This window comes from Kwoniella botswanensis, chromosome 1 (genome assembly GCF_036426115.1).
Source record: "Kwoniella botswanensis chromosome 1, complete sequence".
NCBI lineage: Eukaryota > Fungi > Basidiomycota > Tremellomycetes > Tremellales > Cryptococcaceae > Kwoniella > Kwoniella botswanensis.
In genome coordinates this window covers 16,191,013-16,209,482 of record NC_088599.1, presented here as the reverse complement: position 1 = coordinate 16,209,482, position 18,470 = coordinate 16,191,013, and the positions used below count along the sequence as shown (strand labels likewise).

The window sequence follows — 18,470 nt, the reverse complement described above, 5'->3', positions numbered from 1 at the left end:
CGTCTTCCATCATCCTGACAACTGAGCAGGCGAATCAGTCGAGCAAGTGAGTCATCAAGGTTCTCAAAGGGTCATCGTACGCGAACTATACAGCATCGTAAATCTGTTCCTGCCGTTACAACATGAACATCTCTTCAGACCTGATGTCAGTAGAATCCCTCAAGAGTGTCGCCCCGACCGAGGTCGAAACATTTCTCAAAGGGGTCGATTTGATGGAGAAGAACGTAGAGGAACTGGACAAATGCTTTCAGCGATTGGGAGAAACGTTGCAAATGAGTATGGAAGGAAAGCTCGGCAATGAAGAAAAGGGAATATTAGCCAGGGTATCATCGACTGATACTTCGTACAATGCCGCTAAGATTTCGTGCGGCCAAGCATGGCACAAACTGGGTGATTCCAATTGTGTGGAAATACAAAGAGCTTCGGATATTCATTCTCGCAAAGAATCTATAACTAACCAATTACACGATACGATCTTACCCTATGCGTCTGATTGGTTGAGCGCCGCTTTCGACGAAATCATCCAACAAACTAATACCATTTCCGAAACGCACAGAGATTTCCGTCAAGATCCAGAGAATTGGAAGACGACAAGGGGGATACAATTGTTAGGAAACGTACATAAAGCTTTGAGATCGTATAATCAGAATATCCGGGCTGCTTTGACTTGCTCTCAAGCGTTGACCAGTAAAGGTTCTGATGAATTGCAAGAGTCCAAAGCTGCTACTTTAGACTTGAGCCACCGGATGGAACAAGTTTATCGCCCTTGGAACGATGATACTGCTTTATACAAGTCCGAGTCGATTCAATGGGCTACACTAGTTTTTACTGAGCTGAAAAGCGGCTGTGAAGACTTTTTACGTTTGTTTGGATCCAAGCCTGTGTTTGGTGTAGGTGACGAACAATCTAATTGGGAGAGAGAACTAGCCGCAAGTCGAGATAGGTTGACAACGCTGTACGCGTCTGCTGCACCGTATAAGGAAGATTTCAAAACCCTTTTCTGTATTGTCGAGCCCGATCATGAGTATCGGACTTCGTGTGAGGCCTGGGGTATGATCTCGGGAGAGGTCAAGACCGCTTTCCGAACACTGAACTCCCGCGGTGTGCAGGGATCTTCGTTGGTGTTGGATAGCTTGACCAGCGTGCTTGAGGATCTGTAAATAAAGTACAAAGCAAAATCGTTCAACGTCACATTCAAGGACTTAAGGGTGCCTTGGTGCAGCTATAGGAAGAACTACTGCAAGTACAGTATGGTACACGATAATTCTCGATGTTGATTATCATATGTTTCATTTGTAGATATACTACGAAGCGATGCATACAGGTACCTCGAAAAGCTACAATGCGCTGTGCTGGATAATCCATTGAAAACATGAATCATTTCTTATTCACGAGAGTGGCTTCTCAGCTTGAACCCTTAAGCTCTCTCAGCCCAGCTTCCAGGTTTCTCGTTGAACACCCCAATCTTCTCATAATGTTCCAGAGTGACCCTGACCGTATCTTCAAGAGTATGGTCTATACATGATCCAGCACGTCAGGAACGTATAATCGAACTTGGGGGGAATGCTTACATTTCAAGCCAAGCTCCTTGATGGATCTACTGGTATCGATGGTCCAGAAGTTCAGTTCTCTAGGAGTGGGCTCAGAGGGATTACCCAATGGGAAGTAGGCGTCCAAGTCTGGTCTTTGTCTTCTGAATTCGTTGGCGAACATCTGATAGGTATAGACTATAGTAGATCGAGAGTGTACACAAAGTATGATATGGTCAGTTGGGGCTAATGACTGTACAGGTTGAATGATATGGCTTGACTTACTATCGCTAGCAACGAGGTAAATCCCATCCTTCCTTTTGATAGCAGCTTGATAGAATGCCTCAGCGACATCTCTCACATCCGCATAAGTTGTTGATTCAGGTTGCATTACTTCGGCGTCTTTGCCCTTGATAAGTGATAGCCAGCCAGGTTGAGATCCGCTTACACCGTTCTTGAATTCGGCGACGGACGATAGGTGAAGTAATGGTCCATAAGTCACTATTCAGAGTCAAACAAACGTCATTACTCACTCAGTCTCACAAAATACCTATCTTATGCGTAACAAGAATACATCGATTCAGAAACTTACTGGGAGGAGCCAAGAAGGCAACAGAGAAAGAAGGTTTGTTCTCCTTTAACCAATCTTTGACGGCCAATTCTGAGTACTTCTTAGCTGCGCAATACCATATTACGTTTGCGAACGGACTATATGTAATCAATGATCCGTCAGCTGCCTTATCCCGTTGATAGTGTCGGTGCCTGCTGCCTTGGTTAGCCTACTTACTTTGAAGGATCAAAGTTCTTAACGGTTTCTTCATCGTAAGGGAAGTACGAGTCTTCGGTGTAAACGGCACCGATTTGTTGGTCGTTAGGTACGGGGTTGAAGTGGGCAGCCATGGAAGACATCAAAGAGATGGCTTTAATAGCTGCAATATGGTAAAGTGTATAGAGTACGATATAATTAGCTAGGTACAATTAGAGTACATGCAGGTAAAGACTACTGCAGGGAAGTGATGGACTCGCTCTTGAATTTAGTAGATTGATTGAGTACCGATAGAGTCCCTTGGATAGTAGGACCTTTGAACTCTTCATAAGATTTCAAATTCCTGCCGTAAGCGAATATGACATAACCAGTCAACCTCGGTCTTTCGCACACCATCGCAAGTTGTAGGAAAGATTTGACCTGACTCACAAAGTGACAGGAGCAGCCAAGTGCATGACCTTTCACCCAATCACTCATCAGCACCTTCACTACCATACACGCCCCTCAATCAGACTGGATCGGTAGGATTTGTCGTACTTACAGATTCGACTCCGTCGAGTAATTCCGTCAAGTCACCCGTAAGATCAGGAACCACCACCACTCCTACTCTACCTTGATCGATCCATTCCTTCCATACGGGATGATCCTTCATCTTCTCAGCAGAAGATATCGATCTGACTGATCCTCTCACGTCATACCCTTCCTTGAGAAATCGGAGAGCAACATGAATCGCGATGAACCCATTAAGGCCAGTGATAGCTACGATAGGTCTTTCGCTGGAGGACATGGTTGCTGAATTTGGTCAGTTTGTTATTTACGAATTGGGATGTAAAGTGTGTATGTGAGATATATTGCTTGTTAGTCAATAATCAGGATTGTTAGGGATACATATGCTCATTGAGCCTATTTATACCTTTCTCACTATCACACAGCATCTCCTCAAGATGTATCGATGAATGACAAAAACAAACAAAACCGCCTCCAAATCATGCTGGATGATAAATATCTGATTCTCGCTATAACGAGCGGAACTCGCCGCACGGGAATTCAGCTTATAAATCCTTTGATTCCCTCCACTCGAACCTCCACCGACCTCACTAGTTCACTCCACCCCGGCAGTCAAGTGGTGTTCTCATGTTGTTGTGTTGAACAGGCATAACGTTGACTACTAAAAGGTATCGGTGACACATGGATGGCAATCAATCTATATTGATTTCATCATTTATCCTCACTCAGTCTTGCTTGATCTAGAATAGCCAATCCTACATGACTCATATATGGAATCGCAGGTAAGTAGAGTATATCATCTATGAAAACATTTTGTATATTGAAACGAAAACTTAAGAGGGGTATCTATTAATGAAATGACATGCTATAAAGGAGAAATGAGCGTGTATGTATGTATTCGTGAAATGAAATGAAATGAAAGATTATCTATATACAACGGAATTATGAATATGTTTTTGTTTTTTTGAACGAGCCATCCCATTGTCGTGAGGTAGATGACGATGTATTTATTCCTTATTCCCTCAATACCTCTTGATCGTTCTGGCCATGACCACCTTTCTCCAAATCCCTCTGCTGAGATCTACCACGACTCCTGCCCATAGTAGAAGGTGCCGAAGCAGCGATGGAAGCAGCTTCAGCAGGTGAAGGTGGCGTTATACCGAATTTGGTATAGAGAGGATCGTTCCTATCGGTCTGAGGATGCAATTGGACTTTACCCTGGAATAATTCAGCGGTCGACCTAGATGGATCGGCTCCAGCAGGGTTGGAGAGGGATGCTGTACCAGTCTGATGGACCCAGTGTGCACCGGCACTGATTCAAACAAATCGAATATCAGCTCACATACCTAGTTATGCTAAAAGGATATGCTTAGCTGAACTTACCCAACTGTACCAGCGATTAGAGTCGGTACCATTGTCAATAACGAAGGCCTATAGGAAGACAAATAGTCAGTCAACCATGAACCATCTGAAAATATTCGATTTTTGCAAAGGTCACGTACAATTGAATATCAGCCTCTTTCAACTGTGCTGATCTACTCTTAGCTACGATTGAACTAGCTCTCAATCTACCTCCTCTGATATTAGCGTAAGTCGACAAGTTATCCTTGACCTTGTTGATAGCAGGGTTATATTCGTATTTCTCATCTTCGACCTCAGGAGCGACGACCGGTAACTTGTTTGGATCATTGTAGATTCTCAATTTGATGAGCATCCTCTCGAATGGTCCAGTGGGTAACAATCGGACGACAGCACCAATAGGAAGGGAGATGGCTCCGATGATCAATGAAATTGCCCAATCTCGTCCGCCAAGTCGAGTCACTTGGAAAGCAGCTCCACCGACTTCGATAATCAAGATTTGCCCACCGACCACTATAGTCATCACATTTCATGATTAGTAGGCGTTCTTATGTATAATGTAAAAGGAGTGAATAGGAGCACTCACTGATGAGGAAAATAACGATAAAGTAGTAGTTCCTGAAGAAACCCTCAAGAACATTCAATCTCCTATCTAATCGTCTACAATTAAGTTGATTGACTGAATCATTTATCTGACGTCAGCCTGTGTCTCTTGTACAGCCCACGAACGCGATGTAAGCTAACTCACAGATTTGACAGAATACGAAACAATTGAATACCAAAGCTCCCAATTCAGTGTTGTTTTGATCCGTATGAGGTAAGCCGAGAATCCTCAAACCGAGGAAATGCAGGATCAAACAGACGATGATCTGATAAAGCGCTTGGACACATATCATCTTGAACATTTCGACGGTGATCAAAGGGGCATTCTTTCTATCTGGTTTTCTATCGAGTGATGTCTCGGTAGCGGGATCGGTAGCGAGTGCGAGAGCGGCAAAGGTATCCATGATCAAGTTGACCCAAAGAAGCTGCACAGCGGTGAGTACAGATTGTTCTTCACTTGATGCAACGGCTGAAACGAAAGTGATGACGACAGCAGTGATGTTGACGCTATCGTGCACGATCAGCAAAGCTCGAGGTCCAAGTGTACGAGAATAATAGAACTTACGAGATTTGGAACTGTAAGAATTTCTTGACTGAATCGTTTACACATCGACCCCACATAATGGCAAGTACGATATTCTTGAACGAGTCGTCCATCAAGATGATATCCGAAGCCTCCTTGGCAACTTCCGTACCACTATCATCATAACCAGTCAGTATCACTATTGGGCACAGAACATGGAGTTGTGATGACTCACGCGATACCCATTGCAAAACCGACATTAGCAAGTTTGAGAGCAGGACCATCATTCGTACCATCACCAGTGACACCGACTACTTCTCCCATACCTTTGAGGGTGTGTACGAGAAGTCTCTTATCTTCGGGAGAAGATCGAGCGAGGATTTGAAGTCGAGGTACGACCTCAAGTCTTTCAGCATCGGACAGCTGCAGAAATTCATACTTGGGTCAGCTGACGATGAGGTCCGAAGAAGTATGAAGAGCTTACCTTTCTAAACAGAGGACCTTCCATGATTACACCACCAGGAGTGAATATACCACACTGATTGGCAATAGATCGTGCAGTAAGTACATTATCACCCGTACACATCTTGACAGCCACACCAGCTCTTTGACATTTTTCCACCGCTTCTCTGACACCAGGTCTAAGGGGATCTTCGATACCGGTCACGGCGATCAAAGTCATATCTTTGGCGATGAATTCATAAGGCACCTCGTCTGTAGCGTTCACTTGGGTAGCGCCCTTTGGTGGCCATGATTCGAAATCTTTATAACAAAGAGCGATTGTTCTCAGACTCTGGTTGGCGTAGAAGATGATAGTCTTCATGATGTTGTTCATGGTGTCTTCATTGAATTCGACAGTTTGCAGTCCAATGTCGGTCGACTGATCTTGCGATACCACAACGTGTTTGACACATTTCTTAGTCAAGACTTCACTAGCTCCTTTGATATACAGTCTATACTTATCACCGATCTTGACAACTACTCCCATAGCTTTCAATTCGGAACTGAAGGGGATCATCTGAATCACCTGATAAGCCTCTCTGGTTTTCCTCCAATCGGCCCATCCAGCTGATTTGGCAAATTTCAGCAAAGCGGTTTCGGTCTTACTTCCTACAAAGCTGAGATTTCCATCTTCGTCTCTATCTTCGAAAGCAGTAGAATTGATACAGATAGCCTCATTAAGTAGGGTAGTGAGTTCGGACGAAGCGACATTGTTTATCTCGTCCATCTCGAAAGCGAAATCTTCCCGCACTTGTTCACCCTCCACATCATTCGCATTGGATCGTGAAGCGTTATCGGAGAGGTTCTTGACGAATTTACCGTGAACACCGAGAGATCCAGCAACAACAGTCATTTCGTTTTGCGTGAGAGTACCTGTAACACATAATCAGCCATTGGTCACAGTAGCTGTTGCGGTAGAATGTATCACTCACCAGTTTTATCCGTACAGACAACAGTAGCATTGGCCATGGTCTCGCAAGAGCCCAAGACTCTGACCAAAAGATTCTGCTTGGTCATTCTCTTGGTGGCAAAAGCAAGTGCGAGGGTGACAGCAAGCGGTAAACCTTCAGGAACAGCCACAACGATCAAGGTGACCGCAATGATGAGAATCTGAATGAATGATTGCGCTTTGTCATTGGCGGATCTATCGGGGTTGGTCTTGAGTTGAACGAAGAATCGGATCATGAGAGCAGTGAAGAGTAAGAGACCAGCAGCAGAACCAAGTTTGGCAATCAATTCGGCAAGTTTGTTGAGCTTGAGTTGAAGCGGCGTGTTCTCGGAATCGCCTCGCATAGCTATAACATCAAGTCAGCGATATTGTCGATTCTGTGAGTCGGGAAGGTGAAACTTACACATCATGATTCGACCGTTAAAAGAATTGGTTCCGACTGAAATCACGACATATTCTCCTACACCTTCCAGTACTTTGGCACCGGAAATGAGGAAACAATCTTTCTTTAACTTATCACCCGGTTGAGCAGCATTTCTCTCTTCTATACATTCTTGATAGGAGAATTTCTTGATAGCATCGGATTCACCAGTCGCACCAGATTCGTCACATCTTACATTATGACCTCGAAGGAAGACACCATCGACAGGTAATATTTCTCCGGGTTCCAATAAACAAATATCACCAACTACCAAGTCTTTGGTATTGACAACCATCTCGTTACCACCTCTTATACATTTGACGGTCCTATCTTCACGTTGGGCGTTGAGTTTCTTGAATTGTCTTTCTTTTTGCCAATCGTTGACGGACCCGACCATAACGACGATGATGATTGCAATAACGATAGCTACACCTTCTACCCAATCCACTTGAGGTTCCTCACATCCCACCGGGGCAGGACACTCATCATTGAAGATGATTTCTGGTGGAGTACCGAGATCTTGATATAAACCCAGAGCAAGAGATACAACAGCGGCGATAGACAATAATATCTGTGAAGGATCGAAGGATCAGTCAGTTGACCACAGATGAACAAAGGAAAGGTAGGTAACAAACTTACCAAGACTTTGTCCTTGAAAGCTATCCACATAAGCAATAATAAACTTTTGCTTTTACGTTCAGGCAACTCGTTTCTCCCGTATATACGTCTTCTATCGTCCATACTGGTATGCCATTGAGGTTCATTACCACCCGGCATCTCCGAGGAAGTTCTGGGCGCACCAGTTTCGGTTGCACCTTCGTTCGTCCCGACTCGCAAACCTGTTTTACCATCTACTCCTAGACCGGATAAGAGACCCTCGACACCACCGATCTTTTCTAGATCATCCAGGGACTTGGGGTCAACCAGCATGGCTAAACGAGAAGGTTTCTCTCTGAACGGCGTAGGGTCCGTGGTATCCTTATCAGGATCTATATGAGCGGCCTGAGGTTTGTTTTCTTCTTCCTCTTCTCCTTCACCGTCCTCATCCTTTTTACTTTTTTTACTCTTCTTCTTCTTTTCCTTCTTATCTTTGGATTTCTCAGCGGATTTTGTGTGAGCGGTCGTACCGGTGGTTATCCTACTCAACGCATCCTTGTCCTTGCTTGGTGCTTTACCAGGGGCGAAGTTGGAATGATCTTGTTCGGTCCCAGCTTCCGACGACCAAGTCCCGATTGACCAACCTCTATTATGTCTTTGAGGATCATTCTCCCCAATGACCTTTAGTGTTTCCATACCCGAATCGGCAGTTGGGTCATTATCCCTCAAAGCGAGTGAGGTTCGAGGTACGGGTGAAGTAGGTGTGACCGCCTCTTCTGAGAAATGCACGGACGAGTTGGTGAGAGTCGGTGAAGGCGGTATGGTTCCTGATGACCATGATGGGGTGGGTGAATGAGTATTTTGATTGGGATGAAGATGACTGCGAGATGGGGAAAGATGGGAAGGATCGCTGATAGGAGCACTACCACTTCTACCTCGAGGTGGCGTGGTGGGATCTTGATCTACGTCTATGGGAGGTGCGAGAGCGGGAGGAGTGTTGGTATTGGGATTGGAATCATTGTTGTTATTATCCAAATCGGTGGTTATGATGAGTGGCGGGGGAGGAGTCATCGTAGTAGAGTGTTATGAGCGGCGAAAATAGAGTGATAGAGGGGAAGGACGAGATAATCGAAACGATTTGGCTGCTATTTATCTGACAAATGAATAGACGGGCAACTTTACACAGCTGTTGCCGAAGCAGAGTCGTCGATCTCCGTGTCCTTTCTTCGTTTTTAAGTTGATGGTGAGTCAACCGATGTCCTCAATTATCGGCCTGATAGGGATGAGGAAGGATAAATGGAAAAGGATAGTAATGATGATGTTGGAGGTAAAGGCGGTGCGAGTTTGGGCTACAGGTAGATGAAGTCTTGTTATTTACTGTATCCTGCTTTGCGAATATATCATGACACAAAGGTTCTCCAGAAGAGGGGATAAATAGATGCCGGCGATTCGTCTTGGCGAGTTGAGGGATATTATATAGTCTGAATGTGGAAATAACGATTGACCCAAGGTGAGAGGTTGGGATGATGCTGATAACGTGATGATGGGAAGCAGGATGTAGATAAGATGGGAAGCAGGATGTAGATAAGGTGAAAATACTCACAAACGCAATTACAGGTCAAGTCGACTTTACAGCGCCATCAAGCAGCGAGAGGGGTTGAGCAGGAGCAGTCCACGCATTGATTCACTAAACTAATGCGACTGTAACACTCTAATCGCACACTCGATTGAAAAACGCCAAGATATTTTGGCTTTGTCCTCTTCCTTTTTCCTAAGAATCGTAGTCGTCCCACGCGACAAGGACAGGTGTCAAGTTGGATAACGTTACAGGTATGAGATATATGAGGTATGACGATGATTCCGTCTGAATAATTACTGGATCTGGACAAGATGGGAGGATTTAGGACATGGGGACCGTTGCAGCGATTGTTGGGTTGTTGGATTTCAGACTGTTCTTTTGGGATGTGAGATATCCCGTGTTTCTCCTGCCAAGACAAGCATTCAAAACACACTCCCATTGAAATTACCGTATTGGGACTGCAACACGTGCTGTTATGAGGATCACCTAGACAAGAGCTCCGCGAGGATGCCAAGACTTCTAATTCTGGTTCCGTCAAAAGCGGTGCAAAGTGATCAAAGTGATCAACCAGATTGCAGTATAAACAAACTTGATCAAATGGAATGTATGACGCAACGATTACAGTGATTGATGACCCGTAAGAACATTACAACCATCGACGACTTGTACGAGATGATAAAATCGCGCAAATCGCGTGATCTGAGTGGTTCCAACAGATTGATTGGTCGAGGGGGTTTTACCAAGAAGTCAAGATGTGAGTACTCAAACCTTTGCTCGTCTCTCAACGTAAGGGGTTCGACGGGATCAATTCTTCTTGATACTGAAATGAAAAAAAGGGTGTCTGCGTAGTAGGACAGGCCGTTCGTTACTTGAACCATCGAGTCACATATCAGTCATGCTTCGTGTTCATCTGCCACGAAGTGAATCGTCACGCGCTGTGCCTTGTCCGATCTCGTCGACCTCATGGATGCCTCGAGGCGGCTTTGGAGAAGATATTGCTGATAGTGATGGTAACTGAGTGTGTCCATATGGTACCAGAGGACATGTAGTAGCAATGCAAAATCAAGTCTGGAATCATCAAAATTATCGTATGGTGTATATAACACGATTCAATCCGACCATATCGGTGGCACTATCTCGCAAACGCATACAAAAAGAACAACCAACAACAGCGCCTCAGATCGACAGCTCTTGACAACCAACAAAACAGTCGCCTTTGCATACGTCACATCCATCAAGTTTCAGGCAATGCCGACAATGAGTACTAGGCTAGACTATACTAGTACCTTTCCCCATCCTTTCCATCGATTTACTTTTTCTATCAAGTTATCAATTTCGAATTCTGCCGGCGGTAGTTGTTGCATTAATACATAGTGGGGAAAAGTGGGGTCCCTTTCGATAGTACTGATGTACACAACGCATTGACCGTCAACCCCCGAATCCTGAACTCTGTTGACTCTGTTGATAACAAACGAATAGTATCGTACCTTATGCTCACTACTAAAACTGAAATCCAGAACGCCACTGGAACAGTACTGCTGTTGATGGTCGTCAAACAACTTTCGACTCCTGGTCGATCGGATCATTTGGTTCACAACTTGTTCCTAGCAGGAAGCCACCATGCTTTGCTATTCTCTTTGTTTGTTGTGATCATCATTCCGAATTCGGAATTCAACAATGGAGTGACGTGATACTTACTGGTAAAGTAATACCATATGTCCAAATTCAAATCCAAGATAGCGGTAACCTATACACACAATTATCGAACCTTATTCATCGTCTGTCGAAATAATTGTAAGTTGGCAATGTATGCTTCCTCGCAAGTTGTATTACTGAACAAAACTATGTCAGGCAAAGAGAATGAAATATTGACATAAATTCGTGTTGAAAAGTAGTACCGTATAGGTCATCAGACACGATACGAGCATACCGACCATACCATCAAACCATCAAATCATCAAACGCCCCCAAAAACATTTTCAAGAGCTAAAACCTCCTTTTTCGCAAAATTTTCCAGTGAAATACCTCCGATCAAAGAAAAACTTAAATACCAGAGGGCTACTACATTGTTTAGGTCAAATCATAGTCGTTCTCTCATTTTCTCTCTTTCTCTTTTGTTCGAGATCAGTCGACCCTCCTCTCCAACTTTGTCAACACATGGATACACTGACCACTCGGTTTCCTTCCTCGGTCAAGTCAAGCGAGAGACCTTAAAGTAGGACCTATGGATCTAGAACTACATGGTATATACCATATCCACACGGTTGAATGGATCTAGTAGATGGATGGTTGACCTATCCATTGATTGGCTCACCATCAAAAGAAAACAGATAGAACATCGGGAAAATAAACACGTACACATACAAGTCGTACACCTCAACCATCTATAGGATCATTCCGAATTTCGATTTTAATAGATTATTTCTGAACTTGATTAGACGGATGATGGGTGTTAATCTAAGCTTTCCCATTGACAGTAAGTTTTGTCTCATTCCTATATACCATGTTATATTTACTGATTTGACCGTTCTTCAGCTATTCAACCATACAACCACAACTTCTCATTCCCACTACCACTAGCTTTCTTCGGTAACTCACTACGATGCCAAATCACTTCACCCCTCTACCACCCGAATCAACCTCTTCTACCATTCCTACCTCTCTTCAAAGAGATCGGGAGGGCGAAGAAGAGCTGGTACCAGAAGACGATGATGAACCTCCAACTCCCGAACAAAATCCCATCAGTATGCTAGAACCTGAACCTGAGCCTGAGCCTCAAATAGAATTGCGTCCAAAGAAAAAAGCCAAACGACTAAAAAACTCATCATCATCACCATCATCCAAAACACCCACCGCCACAACATTGATTACTACCTCACATATCGATCTGGCCAATACCGTCTCTTCTTCACCTTTGGATGACGATTTGATCCACCCGAAACGACCCAAGATCAAATCCAATAATGCATTTTGGAGGAAAGCCCCGCCTCCTCCATCGTCATCATCTTCTGGAGGTTCACATGGTGAGGGAAGTATGAAGACCAAACATACGGAATTCCCTTTTGCAGATTACGAACTTGGACTTAGACCTTTGACATGGCCTTCATTAGACGATACAGCTGTGAAGACTTTGGGTATCCCAGCTTCTCTACCTTCTTTTCAACATACCTTAGACCAGGATAAAGAGTATAACGAACCTTTCTTGTATACTCGTTCGGATCTGATTAGATATAGATTAGGTAAAAGTCCCAACTACACTACGCAGGTAAAAGCTCAACCACAAGTTGGAAGGAGTGGTAGTGGTAGTGGTAGTGGGAGTGGGAGTAGAGAATTAATGGATATGACGATTGCTGAAGGAGCTTGGAAGAAATGGGAGGAGATTGGTGGGATACCTAAAGGTTTGGCGGGGGTGATTCCCTATAGCTTTGATGGGCATGGGAATGGTGAGTGAACCTCTCTCAATTTACCTGTCATCTCAAGATGAAGGGACGCATCATTCATAGGATCCTGACTGGGCAGAAATCTTGTTGATCATGACCAATCATACTATTCGCAGTCTATAAGCCCGATCTAACGCATGTCCAAGCTATACGATTGGTCATAGCTGCTTCGCCCAGAGGCAAGATGACCTTATCGCAAGTGAGCTGGGCATGCATATTAGCAGGATCTAACGACTATAGCTGATGACTTTGACTGTGTATTATAGATCTATCAAGCTTTTGAAGAGAGGTGGCCATGGCATAAAACAGCAGGAATGACTTGGAAGGTGAATTTGAGTCCGATCACGATAATTGTTCTTGTGTGCTAATGGACATAACTTGCCTGTTATGCTTGTCAGAACTCCATCCGACATAATCTATCATTGAATGATTGTTTCATCAATGTCGAAAAAGCCACAGCTCAAGAAGGTGGCAAAGGTGGCTATTGGATTGTGGATAATTCGGTGAGTCTGAAGAGTATCCCATATCCAGGTTTTGATTGATATGCTTCTTTGTGCTGACATAGATTGCAGCAATCAGGTAGAACAGCACGTAAATTAAAACGGTCCGCACCCAATACCAATTCCAATTCAACCTCTGAAGAATATTCCTCATCACCCACCAAATCGACGTTCAAGGAGCGCGACCTCCTAACTAAGGATAGATTATCAATCTCTGGCGAGTCGTCTCCAGCCACTAGAAATCCAAATGTCGACGTCTTCTCTCCTGTACTATCTAATCCTCTAGATAAATATGACCTCAATAAAAGCTCAGATGGTGGTATGACAAAAGGAAAAAACAAAGCTACGAGCATCACTATTGCCAAACCCGCTGTACCGTTTCCTTACACCTTACCTCAAAGAGATAAAAGTTGGATACCCAAAGAGGTAGTTAGGAAATCTAGAGAAATAGGTATACAGAGACCGCCTCATGATACCCCTTTGGATCGACCTCAACAATTAAGTTCACATACTCCGATAGATGGTCGGACTGGTCAAGATCATGGCGAGGGAGAAGTAGAAGGATGCAGAAGTTTGAAAGCTTTCTCGAATGACATTTCGCCTTTGGAGTCTCAATATTTCACTACTAGAGCTGGTATACCGGAATTACCAATGGTTGAACCGAGATCAAGATCTATATTCTCGACAGCCAGTCAGAGACAAGGTGAAGGAAATGGAAATTGGAATGGGAATGGAGATCGAGATGACAAACTACCCAATTTGGTACAAGCTGTATATGAACCAGGTGGGTTGGAAGATAATGTGAGGCTACCTCCTGTACGAGTGAAGGAAGATCAGCTGGAGGATGGGGATGATGAAGGAGAGGAAGAAGGAGATTAGCTGATAAGGGGTAACAGAGGATTTGATGGACCCCACTCAATTGAGGTTGAGATAAAACGAAGATACGTATGTTTTCGAAAAACAGTCGAAAGTCCTTTCCAGATCCAGGTTCTATCGCCTTGTGAGAGCAGAAGCGAAGATGAAAGAAAGAGAATAGGGCCCCAACTGATCCCGGTATCATCATTCATATCAAAGAAATTGAAAGGGGAGGAACAAAGTTAAACTATGTACAGTATTGTTTTGTAAATAGAGTATGTGTGTGACACATCGAATTTAGATAAATGTATCATCTGGAAATCAGCTTGATCCTCCTCTTCCTGTATTTCCTTCTCGCTGAAAATGTCTATTACAATGAAGTGAATTACTGTATGCCACAGCGTGTCGAAGCTGGATAAAATGTTTGATCGAGATGAGATGTACTGCTGAACATAGGTTCCAGGATGGGATAAGATGGAATACAAAGATTCATTCCCATTTTGATGATTAGTGTGACATACATGCATAAGCCCCAATACAGTTCAGTTGCCCGATGCAGTTGTAGAGCACATCGTAGATATGCAGAGTTAGTGTACAGTATAATGGCCGCTTTGTACAAAGAGAAGGAAAGGTGATTCACGAAGTTGGTTCGGACGATCATTGATCAAGATGGAGATGACTGATATGGTATGAAAAGCTATACATACACATATAGTACTTGTACATATGGAAGCATGAAATCGCAGGATGGTATCGTACAGTACAACCGAAAGGAGGTGTTGTGTACTGTACATGACCTACAGTGAGTAAGTATATATACACAAACTTGAAATGATATATTAAATGTTAATGACAGAGGAATTGGTCATAAACCGAAATAAAATTTGAAACTTGAAATATGAATGATTCCATAGAAAGGACCAATAGCAGTAATTATACCTCAGTCAGAAAATAGAAGCATGTAAATATAGTAGAGTGATTGAGCAGTCGTGTCGAGCTATAACCGCTGAAATATCATGGTCCAACGTCATCTCTTTTTCGGAATGTAAGTCCTTATCGGATGACCTACAGTATCATGTTCTTAACGAGATGATCCTTTCGACGATATATTCGACAAATTTACATTTCCTCTTCTCCTTCCTATTCCCAATCTCAATGTTATCGTTATCCTTGATGCCATAATGTTGTTGCTGACAATCGAATAAATCATCCAATAAATCTCGTCCATCCGCATAGCCTTGATCGGTATTCGATTCGAGGATAATCTCAATCTCTGCTTTACGGCTAATATGAAGCATATGGGATAATTCTCGTCTGATAAGATCAGATTTCAGATACGGTCTTCTTGTCCGACTGAGAATAACGAGATAATTGATCAATTGATCCATTACTCACTGCCATTCGCCAGGTAAAGTCTGATCTTTGATCATTCTCATTGCCTATACCCATCGCATTCCCATTTTCTCCTTCAGCTGGACTCTCATACTTTATACTATGGATTTGGAAAATTACTTACCAGTGAGATATCAGATTTTTCTAGAGGTAATAAATCGTCATAGCCAATTCCCAACCTAAACAATAATACTCAGTATATTGCGAATTATACGCAAAAAAGTATAGAAGTGGCTCACTTCTTGAAATCGGTGGCTTTCAATCCCAACCACTCGATCCTATCTCCCAAGGGCAATTCCAGATGATCATTTGAGTATTTCGTATTTCCCGATCCATATGTATAGGTCGAAAGAATGGATATTCCATGAGGATCAGCATCCACCAGAGCATATATTTTTGAACTGATCAATTCGCGTCATCAGCGGTTTTGCATGTTGTCTGAGCTGACGATGGATTCACTGCGGATAGGTCTCAGATACTAGTTGAAGGATTTGACGAGTTGCCAAATCGGGGAAACCTTTGCCCTACGTACACAATGGAAAGCCTTAGTGCTCTTACCGATCTTGAACGCGAGATGAACCTACAGTGATCATGACCCCTGCACCTAATCTGTCATCCTCTAGCAACTTAGCACTGCAGAGCGTTTGAAACACAGCCTATCACCCAAACCAGAAATACATCAGTAAGCTGACTTTTGGACGGCTGTGCTTTCGACAACTCACATCTTTTTCCACCACTAGCACCCATTCTACTGGTCTTGCAGAGTCCAAACGAGCAATTCGTTCGATAGGATCGATAAGTGTAGCCTAAGAGGAACATCAGCAATCGAATTTTATGTGATGTGAAGTGAAGTGAGCAAAGTTGGCTGAAGAGTCCAGACACACGATGGTAGAGGAGAGACCCAGCTCTTCACCCGTTCGACGTATAATCTTCAGAGAGGTAGCTGCGATCAAACCCTTGGCAGAGGCGCACTACAGAGTTACGAGTACTCGTTTGAGCATGTATATCATTTTGTCGTGATTCACTTGTATGATGAATGATAATGAACCTACAACGAAGAAATCTCGTCTTTTCAACCCTGCCGTAGCTACGATATCGTCGACCAGCTAATATTGGACAGTGAGCTGAAATCAAGCGGGAGATGCTGAAATATAAGTACCTTATCAACCACATCCTGTCTTCTAAACAACGCCTTGTCACGATAATAGATGTCTCTAAAGTCCGATTGATGAAAATGAGCTTATCATCTTGTCTTTGAGCAGATTGTCAACTCACCTCAGTGTCACGACCGTCCTACTGCACACGGCTTCGTATAGTACCGTCACGACACGGAGGATACAATCTGTGCAATAGAACGATCAATCATTGCGTCTACCTGGTTCAAGGGGATATTAAACTCACTAATCTTTTCCATGGAAGTTTGACCACCCATGCTGGAAAGAGGATGATCCGGGAAAGAGATAACCTGATGTTGACTTCAACCACCGTTCGTCAGCTGGCTTTCTATAGCAGGTTCTTGAAGGAATAGCTCACCCAGTCTTTCTATTCTTGAGCCTCATCGTTACACCGGGTTCAGTCTGAATCCAGCTTTGAGATCCATCTTCCAATCCTTCCTCGTCAGGATCATCTTCCATGATTAACAGTTCCTCTTCGTCTTCCTGGCTTTCTTGTTCTTGAAGATATCGCTTCTTCTTCCTTGGACTCTTCTTAAGTCTTGCTTCTTTTCGAGCCGCCATGAGTATCTGGGAAGTGTGGAGTTGGCTCAGGAAATTGGTGACTATAGATCCGAGGAAGCCGAGGGTCTTCGTTCTATCGAAAGGATTAGCAGAGGAATTTTCCTTATGCAGCTGAAATGAAGATTGCCTGTAGTATAGATCAGATGGTAAATAACCAAAGGCAGAATCTGTCTACTCACCTCCTTTCGTCTTCTTCGTCGATCAAATCTTCCACTTCCCTCTGCGATTTACTGGAGGTAGTGGAAATCTGACTGTTTCCTACACTTTGATTATCTTTGGCTCCCCCACCCTCCGCAAGAATTTCATACTTCCTTTTACCCTCATATCTCGCCATTAATCTCTCAAATTCCAGAGCACCCTCGTCGAGAGGTGCTCGCACTGGTGAGTGTAGAGCAGTGGTAATGGAAAAAGGATATCTATGGGTGGTGGAAGTATCGGGCGTCATCACTAGCTCATCTTGATGTTGAGATTGCTCTTCTTCCATATCGATGAGTAAAATATCGTCTGGGTCTTCCCCGTGATATCCGTTGACATCTTCATCGTCTTGGGTATGTGGGTAAGTGACCTCTAAAGCTTGAAGTGATACTGAAGCTGGATGTGAATAGTGGAGAGATGGGGAATAGTGGTCGCTCCAAAGTTGGATATGAGGTCCTGTGATGGATGAGCCGAAAGTGGTATACGAGGAGGGTGGAGGAGGACTAGGAGAGATTGTGATTCTTCTTCTCCTTCGTTTACTACCCCGTGATTTCGATTTGACGTGGTCTTCCCCTTGTTGAGGGGTTGCATGAGCTGGAGAGTTCTTATCATCATCTTGAGTCAAGTCAAATGGCAGTTCCAGGGAGCCTCGTTTTGTAATCGAATTCCTTGCTGTGCGTGATGATGGATGATACTCTTGAACAGTAACGGAATCGTTGATAGACCAAACATCGATCTTTCGTTTTTTAGGTCTATAGTAAGAGAATTGAGTTTGGCTGGATGATGAAGTAGTTTGACTTTGAGAAGATGTTTCTGATGTGAGAGAATAAGATTGCAAAAGAGAAAAGTGGTTTGATTCAGTTTGAGTTTGAGTTGTCAAGAAAGGATTAGTAGAACTATGACCTGGTAAGGACATACAGTAAGTTGAAATAGGTTAGTGAGTGTGAGGGTTGTTAATCGATGAGGATAGTACACCTTTGTAGACGACTAGTAGACATTGTTTTGAGGGAGATTGAAT

General features: G+C 43.6%; 5 protein-coding genes across 5 annotated transcripts; 2 read left to right on the top strand and 3 right to left on the bottom strand.

Moving 5' to 3' along the window:
* Window positions 1–122: 122 nt before the first annotated feature.
* L199_006129 (uncharacterized protein) lies at window positions 123–1,160 on the top strand (the record flags this gene model as incomplete). Its single annotated transcript, XM_064891830.1, has 1 exon — window positions 123–1,160. One exon carries the CDS (start codon window positions 123–125, stop codon window positions 1,158–1,160), a length of 1,038 nt encoding a protein of 345 aa, XP_064747902.1.
* Window positions 1,161–1,417: 257 nt separating this feature from the next.
* L199_006128 (uncharacterized protein) lies at window positions 1,418–3,082 on the bottom strand (the record flags this gene model as incomplete). The annotated part of the gene is made up of 8 exons (XM_064891829.1): window positions 1,418–1,515; window positions 1,572–1,727; window positions 1,815–2,030; window positions 2,122–2,237; window positions 2,317–2,458; window positions 2,556–2,638; window positions 2,725–2,753; window positions 2,837–3,082. The coding sequence occupies 8 exons, from the start codon at window positions 3,080–3,082 to the stop codon at window positions 1,418–1,420; spliced, it is 1,086 nt and encodes a 361-aa protein (XP_064747901.1).
* A 734-nt stretch (window positions 3,083–3,816) lies between these two features.
* On the bottom strand, window positions 3,817–8,826 carry L199_006127 (calcium-translocating P-type ATPase, PMCA-type; the record flags this gene model as incomplete). Its single annotated transcript, XM_064891828.1, has 11 exons — window positions 3,817–4,114; window positions 4,186–4,233; window positions 4,305–4,674; window positions 4,748–4,840; window positions 4,910–5,271; window positions 5,330–5,461; window positions 5,523–5,710; window positions 5,772–6,661; window positions 6,721–7,083; window positions 7,141–7,729; window positions 7,798–8,826. 11 exons carry the CDS (start codon window positions 8,824–8,826, stop codon window positions 3,817–3,819), a joined length of 4,362 nt encoding a protein of 1,453 aa, XP_064747900.1.
* A 3,110-nt stretch (window positions 8,827–11,936) lies between these two features.
* L199_006126 (uncharacterized protein) lies at window positions 11,937–14,153 on the top strand (the record flags this gene model as incomplete). Its single annotated transcript, XM_064891827.1, has 5 exons — window positions 11,937–12,777; window positions 12,891–12,973; window positions 13,041–13,100; window positions 13,173–13,277; window positions 13,347–14,153. The coding sequence occupies 5 exons, from the start codon at window positions 11,937–11,939 to the stop codon at window positions 14,151–14,153; spliced, it is 1,896 nt and encodes a 631-aa protein (XP_064747899.1).
* Window positions 14,154–15,202: 1,049 nt separating this feature from the next.
* L199_006125 (uncharacterized protein) lies at window positions 15,203–18,368 on the bottom strand (the record flags this gene model as incomplete). The annotated part of the gene is made up of 14 exons (XM_064891826.1): window positions 15,203–15,443; window positions 15,525–15,568; window positions 15,646–15,700; window positions 15,761–15,922; window positions 15,981–16,045; window positions 16,106–16,177; window positions 16,244–16,327; window positions 16,406–16,492; window positions 16,574–16,627; window positions 16,681–16,735; window positions 16,797–16,863; window positions 16,923–16,996; window positions 17,055–17,330; window positions 17,437–18,368. 14 exons carry the CDS (start codon window positions 18,366–18,368, stop codon window positions 15,203–15,205), a joined length of 2,268 nt encoding a protein of 755 aa, XP_064747898.1.
* Between the last annotated feature and the right edge of the window lie 102 nt (window positions 18,369–18,470).